The following is a 12,941-nucleotide window of genomic DNA, read 5'->3' as shown; positions in this document are numbered from 1 at the left end:
CTTCTTCTTCTTCTTCTTCTTCTTCTTCTTCTTCTTCTTCTTCTTCTTCTTCTTTTCCTAGAGCTTTCAGGTGTGCTGTTAATCTTCTAGTGTATGTTCTCTCAAGTTTCTTTTTGGAGACACTCAGAGCTATGATTCTTCCTGTTAGCACTGCTTTCATTGTGTCCCCTAAGTTTGTGTATGTTGTACCTAACATACCAAGAGAAATTTACTAGGGTACACACACTACATACATACTTACATATATACATAGTTACATAGTTACATACAGAGAAAGTAAAAAGAAGTATTGGTTTTTAACTTATACAGTTGACACCTCATCAGGGACACAGAGTTTAGCTCAGACATTTCTTGACCTTGGTGCAGATCTTCATCAGAGATTTCTCCCTTGTATCCCAACTAAGATAAAGTGGCTTAAAATTTTTATTTACCAACCTCCCTCCCACTCCTGGGAACCTATGGGGAGGATTGTCTTACCTCATAGTCGATGTCGAGGGCATCAGTGTCACCATTGGTCCGAAAGTGCTGTGTGTTCCTGTCCACAGTGAAGTTTGCTTGCTTTCCCACACGTTCCAGGAGAACTGAGTGCCAGTGCTGGTCATCCAGAAGGGTACCCAGAATGGCTGAGGGTATAATGCTGCTGAGCCGGGCTTTGCTATCATCTGCATAGGGGAAGATGGAATAGAGTCTTAGCCTGTGCAACTTTGAATCCTAATTATCAGCAGCACTGAGTACCAAGAAGCTGATGTTCCCTCAAGCTGTCCCTCTATAGTGCACACCACTGAGCATTTGGAAAGAGTCATGCAACAGGCTTTTGTCTCAGGTTGCAGAACCAGGTTCTAGCTCAAATGATATACATCCCCCACTTCCTGACAGGAAATGTAATGTTTTCAGAACACCAGCAATCACATGGTAACAGAAATACTTACAGTATTGGCCAAAGCAATAAGATTTAAAACAAAAATATCCATATTTATAAAAAAACATAACAACATACATACATATATACATACATACGCACACATGCATGTGTGCACACACACACCACACAATTTTTTTTGATCTTTTTACTGAAATTCATGTATCTTACATTAAAGCTGGTGAATTGTGTCTTGACTAAATAAATGTAGGAAACAAAGTTCTGTTTTAAATGTCTGTAGCTTTATGTGACATACATGAAACATACATATGCATATATATCTAAATAACTGAATTTTGACTCTCAAAAAGTAGAAAATTGGAAATAAATGCCTTTTCAGAAGACTTTATAATTATTCTATAAATATATGTTAGTGACTGAAATGGAAGTTTTGGGATATGTCATGTGAAGCAGACTCATGTGGAGTTTTGCTGAGGCAAGATCTGTGGGTGGGCACATGATGTTTGAAGAAAGTATAAATAGAGCTCAAACGATGTGAGGAAATGGGTGTAGAACAGTGATCAAGGAAGATACATGAGATTCACCTCTGGCTTCAACAGTCATATAAAGACATATGCATAGGTCTGTCCTTACCCAAGTTCAGGTATAGGGCTAGTCTTCCATTCTGGAGCTCTAGGGTGATGTGGTCTCCACGTTGCCCTTCCCCATGGAACAGAACCCCATCTCCTTGCATGCTCTTGAATTTCAGGGAGATCACATCTTTAAGGGTACTCATTGTCTTCTGATTAAACCTGTACAAAAGTGAGCTCCGACCATCAAAGTCAGCAACATCCGATTCTAAGAGTAGAGAGAAGAGAAAGAAACATCACTGTGTTTCTTCATGGCTCCTATCCTTGCTTCTCATCTTTGATGCTGCTCAATTCACAGGAATCTTCCTGAAACAAGGAAGATCTCTCTTATAAGAAAGTACATAAAATAAAACCGACCTATATAGAATCTAAGGAATCATTCATTTGTAGGCAGCACAGATACATCAGGCTAAAGTAGAAGCTCCCATTTGGGACTGCTGAACAAAATAAGAGAACAGTAGCCAGAACTACAAAGGAGCTTTCATAACTTCCTCCAGTGAGGTGTACTAAGGCAGCCTCAGGGTCATGATTTGGACTTCAGATGGGAGGAAAAAAATAGAAAAATAAGATGCAAAACATGGAGATCTATATATGATGGAGCCTTGGAGCTAAGAAAGGTTTCCTTTACAGTCTGGAGAGGAAGTTCATAACTGTTTCTGTAAGAGGGAGATAGGGAGAATGAGAGAAATATATAGCTGCTATGGAAGGGATATCAACACAGGCTAGGAGTCTCCTTAGAGAGCAGCATTTAGTGTTCCATTGAAGAAAGCCCTCTGAGGAGTACTGCCACTTGACTTGTGGTGATTCATTATCCCTTGTACTTGCTGACTCTTATAGCAATAAGATGTTTGCTTTATTGAATACAGACTCAACCTGGTAGGGTGATACAAGCTTTTCTCCTAATGCTGTCAATAATTATCAACAGAAACTTTTTGCTCATTCAAAAGAAGTCAGTCAAATGCCAAATATTTGCAATATTAATTAAGTTGCACATGAATTGCTATAACCATTTCACAGTTGGAAAACCAGAAGTCTAAGAGAAGTTTTGAAGAAAGATTAAGTTCACCCACTGAATACTTACTCCTTTCTCCAGACACCAGGGAGATGCTTATCATCCTCAACATGACTTAGATAGGCAGTCTTAAAATGGTAAGAATAGCTCATCATTTCTACTGTTTCCATTAAACAAAAAGAAATACAACACACATAAAATTTTCAGCATTAGATATTTTAACACCTCTGTTATGTTGCCTTGTTTGAATTTTAATTTGCAGATAGGGTCTAGTTGTGAACACTAGAACCTTTATTTACTATGTAAATTTTTGGCATAGTCTCTGTAAAACAATAAGATAAAAAAGAAAATGTATCATATAATAAGAAGCATCAAAATTAAAACTGATCTCTTATTTTTAAAAGTTATTATTTTATGGTTTATAGACTCTCTTTATGTGTGCATGCTTGTATGTGTGTGTGTGTGTGTGTGTGTGTGTGTGTGTGTGTGTGTGTGTACTTACAGGTATGCTACAGGTATGCATGTACTGTTGTTTGTAGTTGCAGATCAGAAAACAACTTTGAGGAGGCAGTTCTCTCCTTCCACCTTTTATTCAAAGTAGGCTTCTTCTTCTTCTTCTTCTTCTTCTTCTTCTTCTTCTTCTTCTTCTTCTTCTTCTTCTTCTTCTTCTTCTTCTTCTTCTTCTTCTTCTTCATTTCTACCTCTGTAATGTGTACTCCAACTCAGCTGGCTCATGAGCTTGAACTTAGTTTCATTTCTGTTTCCAATTATGCTGAGGGATTGGTGCCACTATAAATGTGTGCCCCCATATTCGGCTTTTTACATGGGTTCAAACTCAAGTCACTCAACTTATATAGAAAATCCTTTACCTCACTGAGGTATCTCCTCAACTCCATGATTGCTACTTAATAGGGAAACCAAAATAACCAACAGAACTCAATATGCCCTCCAAATTTGCTCACAATTTTGCAATGGTTTATGGAGATGAGTATGCTGTGTGTTAAACAAACTATCCTTGGGTAATTGTTAGCATATATTTAGCTCATTTAATGAGCTTTGCAGTCATGCATGATCTAGACTATCCTTCCTTTAAAAAAGGAAAGTTGAGATGCAGAAAATGATGCACCTGCAGGAAGGAATTCACAGAGTAATGAGTTGTTTGACATTGAAAGCAAGTTTTGCATAATTAAATAATGGGGGTATTATAAGGTTTTGTGAGATATAAAGAAATTTTTTGCAGTTTGAGAAAAACATACACAGTGAAAGTCAAAGTGGGCAAAAGAACAAGTAAATATTAGCTATTAAGTAAATAATAAACAAATTACAATTCATAGATTCAGAGAGGATAAGTTAAAAAGGAGGGCTCTTGAGCCAACAGATGGCTCTCCCAAGGAAGGAGAACTAGATTGTGCACATGACCTGCTGGGCAGGTATAAATGGGGACAGCACAGATCTAGTTGGGAGAGATAGAAGAATAATATGCAGAGAGAGTCACCTGGAACTCGAGAACGTTGAGGGAGTTATGTGGAAACCTAGTGCAATGGAAACCCCTGGAATCTATATGGGTGATCCTAGTAAGTGATCTAGTAATAGGAGATGCAGAGTATGAATGGGCCTTCTCTTGTCACCAAGCAAGGCTCCCAATGGCAGGACTGAGATGTATTTTATTGAGTTGTTGACCAAGAGGTTCCTGTGGAGATCTTTAAACCCAGTGGGTAAATCTAAACTCAGGTTAATGCTAGGACTGATGGTTGTGCTCTTTAATTTGAAACTGATAACAAGGCCTCATTGCTGAGGAAAATATCCACAAAGCTCATTGAACATAGAGAGGTTGAGCTGGTGCCCATGTGAAGCCTTCAACCCTATATTCTAGTGTCTTCAGTGTGGGAAGGTATTCTATAGGATACTAAAAGAAAAATGTGGATATTAACCAAGCCTCAAAACTTTTGACCTAAAATCTTTACTGCTTGCAAGATGTGCTGAGTCAACTGTGGTACAGAACTTGTGGGAGTAGCCAAGCAATATCTGATTTATCTTGAGGGGAATTCCATAAGAGGAAATACTTGCCTTATACTTCCTGGATAGCCAGGAAGCAGAGATTAGATAGCCCAGCGACCTAGGGTAAACTCAAACATGACTGGTCGAGAAAAAAAAAAAAGAAATGATTCCTAATGATATTTTGCTATACTCATAGATTCACCTTGTCCAAGCATCATCAGTGAGGCTTCCTTTGACAGCTAATGGGAGTAGATGCAGATATCCACAGTCATACATTGCACAGAAAGAGTTTAAACTGGAGGTCCTCATCAGATTCCTGCCCTCAGAGCTTATAGAATCTTATGGAAAATGATTGCAGAAAGATTGTGGGAGTAAAAAAGGATGGAGGATACAGGAAATGATGGCCCACTTAGTCAACTAAGCAGGGCTCATGTTAACTTACAGAGACAAAGCCAGCAAGCATAGGGCCTGCAAATGTCTGAACTAGGTTATATGTGGTGGTTGTTAGCTTGGTGTTCTTGTGGGATTCCTAACAATTTGAGTCTGACTCATTTGCCTGCTCTTGGGACTTTATCCATATCCATGCATTATCCAGCCATGGTGTAAAGGATTTTGCTTTGTCTTATTGTATTCTGTTTTATTGTATTGGGTTGTTGTTTCTTGGAAATCTACTCTTTTCTCAAGGAAGGCAGTGGGAGAATGGATCCAGGGGAGAGGGGAGGTTGGGGTATCTGAGAGTAGAGAAATTATGGCCTAGTTTTATTGCACTTTAATACAATCTACTTTCAATAAAAATGAAAAGAAAAGACAGAAAAGAGGCCAAAACAAAGAAAAATGGAGAGCAGGCAAGATGGTGCAGCAAATAAGATGCTTTGCTCTGCAAGCCTAACAGTGAAGTTTAATATCTGAAACCCACAGAAAAGTACACATGAGAGACTGAAAAGATTCTCTGCTGACCTCTGCATGTACACCAAGTATGTACACCTCCCCAAACACACACATCTCTATCTCTCTGTCTGTCTGTCTGTCTGTCTCTATCTCTGTCCCTCTACCCCCCTCTTACACACATATTTTTTAAAGATTACTTATATTTTTTTACAAGTTAATGTGGAATCCCCTGGCTCCTAGTGTTCCTTATTTCTTCCTGCACAAAAATCCCATGGTCATTCAGAGCAGTGGCTTATCATGAGAGAGCCTGAGCAAAAAGATTTGTGTTTGGAAAGCTTTTAGGGTAAATACTTTGTGGTACTTTTGCAATAGGCATGGATTGAATATGGAGGCTATCCCTGGTAATTTTTCATGTTCTCATGTCCTGGAGCAATGATTGAGACTGGGAATAGGTAGTGAGCTAGAAGTAGATACATAAAGAAGTTTATCAAGGGAGCACTTTGTAAAGTAGGAGGTCAGAAGTAAGCTGGGAAAATCAGAAGCTTGATGGCAAAGAATCAAGAGGGTTTTGACCCTTTGTGTGTTATTTATAAAAGACTGCTTTATCCTGAATTTGTATAATGCATCATCTGTTATAACATTTGCTAGTGGAGGTATGATGCTGTTCTTGTGATATGTATGTTAGTCTCTACACTTTCCCTCAGTTCTATACTCCCAGGGCCTACTTGGTTCCTACTAGGTCTATTATTTCTAGCTGATTAATATGAACTAGATTGTTCTCCGATATTCTTGGTTTATCCTTGATTCTTTTATTTATATTTATATTGACTGATTGAAATGTATGACACATGTGTGTGTGTGTGTGTGTGTGTTGTATAGATATGGGGAGGTCATATATGTATGTATAAATATGTACAGATGGAGGTCAGAGGTTGATGTAAAACCTTTTTCCTCCTGTTTCCATCTTAATATTGGAGTCAGAGTCACTAACTTGAATCCTCACCTCACTAAAGCTAGTCCAGCTTGACATCTTGTTGAAAGGATTCCTGTTTCTACTTTCTAAGTTTTGAAGTGGAATTCTACATCTGCTTGGTATTTATTTGGGTGCATTTGACCTGAATTGAGATATGCATACCAGTGCAGCAACTGTTTTACCCCCAAAGAAAACTTCCTAAATCCCTGGCTTGCTCCTATTAATCACTTACATGATATGTGCCTAAATCCTGGCTGCACAGCATGGATGAATAATGACACCCTAGATATAGCTTTCTGGTTCTAAACTTCAAGCTAGATAGCATAGACACAACTCTCAGCCCAGTAGAAGCAGGCAAGCTCTGTTTGTTTGTTCAGATCATAGGAGATGTTTCCCACCTCATGTAAAGTGAGGTATAGTTTCAAGAGTATATCAAACCAAGGGAAGTATTTCTGAAAGTCAAAGGTATTGCCAGTAGTGAAATGTCAGGAAAAGAGAACATGCAGGGTTAGATCTTGTGTCTGTAAAGATCAGCTGAGTGGAGCCCCCATCTTCATAGAACAGCAGTATTATATCCAAGGAAGCAAATCAGAAGTACAGAATCTAGGACCACATTGATGCAATTCAAGACATACAGAAGAAATAATTTCTGTTGGCTCATTTTCAATATAAAAATACTTTAAATCATCTTAGGTCCATATACAAATGGACAGAAACTCTGGGATACTCTTGGTTTAGATTTATTTTTAAAAGCTACCTTAATGAGGATTTTTAAATGCTTTAAACCCAGTAGCCTACTGTCCAAATGTAGAGGTAAAAAGATGGTAAATTGGACAAGGTAATATGTTTAGAAATAGTTCTTTGGAGTGACTTCAATCTCCATTTGTCAGGATACCAGGACTCCTGTTCAGTAGTGTAATGATACCGATCTCGGTTTCAAAAGTGTCACAAATATGAATCAGTAACTGTGGCGTGATCCGGTGGATACTGCCAAGCCTCCCCTGACTCTGCACCAGTTACCAGGAGCAATCAGTACCAGCTGGGATGTCAGAAGTTTTCTGTCTTGCTTCCCTTAAAGTGTAGATCAGTGAAGACGTGAGACCAAGGAAGAATTGCACAGCTAGCTATGAAAGCACCCTGTTGCTGTGTGTTGAGTCATGCTTATACTTTTTCCAAACATCACATGAGCTTCCACAGGACTTGCCTCACCAAAACACCACATGAGTCTGCCTCTGCATAGTACTGTGTTTGCATCCCATGACACAATCAGAAACTTTTATGTCAGGAGACTATAAGCTAGCAACCCATATTCAAACTGTATTAGCCTGATGATTCTGGCTATTGTAGATAGTTACTAGCAGTCAAGGTTACCAAGCATCCTACAGCCAGACAATCTCTAAAATGAATGGGTTGTAAATCATGGAGATGAAGTCATAATGTATAAGACAGTAGATTCCCGATTATCCAGCCAATGAGACAAGAAGGGAGGGAGAAAATGAAGGAAGGTCTTGTGTTCTATTTCTAAAAGTTGCTCTCAGTTTTAAGTCAGTGTGCCTGCCATTTTGAGATGATAATATTTATTGCACAGTAATAAGATATATTGCTGTTTTCCTTATACCAAATCTCTGGTGCTTTTATGAAGTGATGTCACAGCATGGACCCACGGTTGGTATATTAAGGAGTTCCCCCTAGGAGACTTTGATGTTTGAGGTATTCCAAGGACCATTTTGATCGATTTGTTCTTTTTCTGTTATGTGCATGAGACTGGCTAGTACACCTCTGCTGAGAATTTATAACTTCACCCACAATGCCAGTGACCTGGAACACAACTGGTAAATAGATACTGGAGTGAATAATATTTCTCCATCTCAAAATTGGTTTTAACTCTCTCATTATTGAGAGTAAATTCTGTTCAATGCAATGTGTGTGTGTGTGTGTGTGTTTTTTTCAGTGATGACTCATTGGAAGATTTTTCTAGACTATGATTGTTAGGCAAATCATTGTCCCGAAAACCCCCCAGTAAGGGTAGATGTTATATCTGCCCTGCCTGACCTGCAGGTCAAAGCAAATCCTGCCCAGTCACCTTGCTTCTCTGAAAAGCTCCAGAATGCCAATAAGGTTTAGTTCCTACTGGGCCCATAATTGCTGACCCAGCTGTCAGGTTTATTTTCTGAGAAATACAGAGTTCTTGAAGCAAATTCTGACACATTTGTTGAGTTTTGGAAGACTGTCCACAAACCGGCTAAAGGGGCCTTTTCTGACTAAAACAGTCCAAGTTTCAATTCCCAAGTGGGATGATAAACAGCTCTGGGAAGATGATGTTTGTGTCTCAGAATCAGAAAGGTGAAGGTCAACTCTGACAGGAGAAAATACTCACTCAACTTGAAACAATTAGTCTCACTTGGATTCTTCAGCTACTCAGAGTAAACAAGAGTTTCAATATAAATACATTTGAAGCTTTTCTCACATATTATACAAAAATAAATATTGTATTTAGATCATGTGCCTGCACTGAAGACCTGAAGGCTTTAGCTTCTAATCCATAAACCAAAAAGGTTTTCAAAGTGGGCTTGCATTTCACTTATCCCACCACACACCTATTCTGTGATTTGTCCAGGCTTAATCAACAACTCTGACTACCTGAGATGAACCCTCGGCACAAAGGAAGTTTGATTAGTAAACTGTAAAAGCTTAAAGACAGTTCTTCAAAGAAAATTTCAGGACTTCCTGTATTTAATAAGCAGGTGAAATAAGTAGGAAAAGTTTCAAAACAACTTTGTAAAAAAGTTAAAACAGAAAATAAACAAAACTCTAGATTCCAGTCCTACTTTCCTGCAAAGGAGTCTCCAGTAGACCAGGATGGCCTCAAACTTGTTGTGGAGCTGAGGACATCATTGAACTACTGGTCCTTTTGCTTCTACCTTCTGAGTGCAGGGGTTTCAGGTGTGTACCAACAAGCCTGGTTTATGTCATGTGGGTAGTGAACACTAGGACTTATCCGGATAAGAAGGACAAACAAGTTTTTCTTAATGAGGGTTTTCTGCATATTTTTCAATAATCTCCATATATCTGTGAATACAGTTAAAGTTTACAGTGTCATTAAACTTTTCACAAATTACAAAGAACATACCAAAATCATGTTAGAGAACTCCCATAGTAGATTTTTTTCTTTTATTTATCCCTGAATTCACGGTATGTATTGGGTTTATTATTTCTTACTTTCAGTGGGGGGGATGGGGTGGGGTGTGCGTGCATGTGCATGCGCGTGTTTGTGTACGTGTGCCTATGTGTGTGTGTATCATTGTGTGTACACAAGAGCATTTGGATGCCAGAGGAAAATTAAAGTGTTTTTTCAAAGGAACTATTTTCTCTGAAAGTAGGCTAGCATGATCCAAGGACATTTTGCCCCACACAACATATATCATCATATCCAGGTTATTTTAGTTAAGGTTATCCCTCACATGGGTCCTAGGTACTGAGTGCTCATGCTTGCATTTCAGGTTAATTACCATCTAAACTATCTCCTCAATTCCATGTGCATAATAGTCTAAATTAATTTTGGTCTCATTTCTCTGATGCAAATATGACAAGTACAATGGGTCAAGCCATCTAGAGAATCACACACAGCATTGTGGATATAAATGAATTAACATGATGGGATGGTATGCAATAAAGAGAAGTGCTAATATGCTTCATACAGTTCATTTCTCTGAAGGGTCTGGTGGGAGTAAAGCAATACAAAATAAACAACTAGTCAGTAACAAAAGAAGTGAGTAAGACATAGCGAAACAAACTGGGAGATAAGACTTCAAATAAAAAGAATAGCTTGCGTAGTCATGAGAGATGGGCACTCATTTAGATTTGGACAAAGGTCTCATCAAGAGGGCAATATTTTATAAGTATTTTTTACAGGTCACCAGAAGGAAAGGGATGATTGTAGCAAAGGCTGAGAGTAGGGAAGAAGGCCTGTGAAATAGCATCATACAGATTTTAGCTATGTCTCTGGTCTACACCATTTTCAGTGGTCTTCTCAGATGCAGCATGCAGATGCTCCAGGAAGGCTACCTGATGTTTAAACAGCAGTTTCAAAATTTTAGCGGAAAGCTGCTAGTTTTCCCTTTTGTGACAGTAGGTACAGAAACGTTGCCATAGACCTGGGAGATGGTGGGCTCAGTACAGTAAGGACCTGAGTTCAGCTCTCCCATTACTATATAAAAAGCTAAGGATGACTCCATGAATAAGAGCATTTGCTTCACAAGCAAAAGGTTCAGAATCTCTAGAAACTACATTAAGAAAATAATATAAAGGAGTCTAGCCATTTGCTTGTTATTACAGTGCTCTGGAGGTCATGAGGATTCTTGAATGGCAGCCCAGAGCTGTGCTCATTAAGGGATCCTTTCTTGGGGTAACAAGAAACCGTGATGAAGTTTGCATGACCAATGGGCCTCTCTTTCCACTGATGGCCGACTAGGCCATCTTCTGATACATATTCAGCTAGAGACTGAAAGTAATCAGTACCCCCTGGAGCTTTCAGTGATTTCTAAGAATAAGACCCTTATGTTGATCTAATATTAGGTACATCTGGATTTATGTTTTCTTATATCCTGAGTGAAGTACTTGCAATCATCTGGTGAGACTATCCAGATCTGGCTATAAGGTGCCAGATTTGCAAAGTGGGATCTGGGGCCTCCAAGTGTCACATCTGTCCACTGTTGTTCTATCTTCCATACCTCCAAGGCTGACCTGGCTGTGCACAAAGCCTCCCATCATTCCCAGGATAAGACTACACTGATGTTAGCAACCCAAAGATGAAATTTACAACTTTAAGACTTCTGCTGCTGTGACAAATGACTCTGGATTGTAAGGACAATAGCAAAGAAAGCAGCTGAAGCAGAGATGATGATAAAGAATTTGTTTGGGGAAAGAGGACATGATTTTGGCTTAAAAAGCGATGAGTTTTGGATAAGCACTTGAAAGTAATTAACCAGATAGGAGCAAGGTCTTGTGTAGGGGGAGGATCCTGGGATATAAAAGGAGGGTTATAATTCTTAATGAGTCTGGGGAGCCTGGCAGATCATTATGTGTTATCAGAATTTATAATGCTTTTAAAATTAATTAGCTTCCCATACATAAAGAAATTCAAATTGAAGCACCAGAGAAAATTTAAAGAAGCTTAAAGTCTCCAGATGGCTTGATAGAAGATGTCAAAATCCTTTAGGACCAAGAATGTAAAATCCCAACTACCGTCTACTAAATTAGCACCAAGGTGTGTACCTGAATAGAACTGAGAAAAGAATGGTGAAAGTGTGACCCAAATATCTGAAGAACAAATACATAATAGTTACATTAAAAATAGAGTTTTAGACAACTGGATTAAATTCTGGCTCTTTATCACAACTAAGTAGTGATAAATAAACAACAGTAATTTGCTTGTGGTCAAAGTAGGTATTTTTGTGGTGTTTTCTTTTGAGACAGAGTATCTAGCCAATGATGAGTTTGAAATGGCTGTGAAGCTGAAGTTGACCTTAAACTTGTGATCATTCTGCCTGCACCTCCTAAATAAGTCCTAGGATTAAAAGAAAGTATAGATGGTGCTGGTGATTATAACTGGGCTTTGTTCACCTGTTCAGGCATTCTTCTGGCAGAGCTCCAGAGACTTATTTACAAACAAATAGAAAGAAGTGATTCTTAGGCAAAATTAAGAGTGAATGTGTAGGTGAGGGACACAGGATTGGAGATGTGTGTAGGAGCTATTGCTCCTGGCAACAATTCAACCTTGTCCCTGAAGCCACTTACATGTGTATGTTTGAAAAATATAGGTTCCTTGTTTTGACTTTGGCAGTGAAAACTAACCTTCTGTCAAAAGTTTATATTTTTCTTCCAAGGAAATTTTTTATTCCACGACTGAATACTTCCATATATAAATGCAGGGAAGTATTCCACAAGGGAAGATGAGAGCAAATGTTGTTCAGACCCCACATTGCCTCAGCTACTTATGGCCTTATTGCTACTTTAGAGACACTGTCCCTTAAAAGTTTAATTACTGAGAGAAATTGGCCTTATCCAAGCAGAGTGCTAGGGATCTAAGAACATAAGTTTGTTGTCTGTTTGGAGTTCTTGACTTGATAGCTGATAAAGGTAATTTTAAATTAAATGTGACTATAAATTATTTTTTAAAGTAATTTAAACCCTATGGATATTTCCAAATTGGTTGTATCAGTTTGCAATCCCATCAGCAATGGAGAAGTGTTACTATTTCTCCATATTCTCACCAGCATCTGCTGCCCCTGAAGTTTTTGATCTTAGCCTTTCTGATTGGTATAAGGTGGAATCTCAGCTTTGTTTTGATTTGCATTTCCCTGATAACTACGAATGTTGGAAACTTCTTTAGGTGCTTCTCAGTTATTAAAAATTTCTCAGTTAAGAATTCTCTCTTTACGAGACAGGCGCTTTAGCCAACTAAGCCACGGATACAGAAATTATGGTACATTTACACAATGGAGTACTACTCAGCTATTAAAAAGAATGAATTTATGAAATTCCTAGCCAAATGGATGGACC

General features: G+C 38.6%; 1 protein-coding gene across 3 annotated transcripts in view; it reads right to left on the bottom strand.

Annotated features, from left to right (window-relative positions):
- LOC110291812 (contactin-associated protein like 5-2) overlaps positions 1 to 12,941 on the bottom strand; it is a 684,470-nt gene that overhangs the window by 395,361 nt on the left and 276,168 nt on the right. For all 3 annotated transcript variants that reach the window (XM_029482787.1, XM_029482783.1, XM_029482788.1), the window contains exons 5-6: positions 1,514 to 1,717; positions 478 to 662 (exon numbers count right to left, since the gene is read on the bottom strand). In XM_029482787.1, the coding sequence (XP_029338647.1) occupies positions 478 to 662; positions 1,514 to 1,717 (389 nt within the window). The remainder of the gene's footprint in view (positions 1 to 477; positions 663 to 1,513; positions 1,718 to 12,941) is intronic.

This window comes from Mus caroli, chromosome 1, assembly GCF_900094665.2.
Source record: "Mus caroli chromosome 1, CAROLI_EIJ_v1.1, whole genome shotgun sequence".
Classification (NCBI taxonomy): domain Eukaryota; kingdom Metazoa; phylum Chordata; class Mammalia; order Rodentia; family Muridae; genus Mus; species Mus caroli.
The sequence above is the reverse complement of the archived record's forward strand: the minus strand, read 5'-3'. Positions and strand labels throughout refer to the sequence as shown.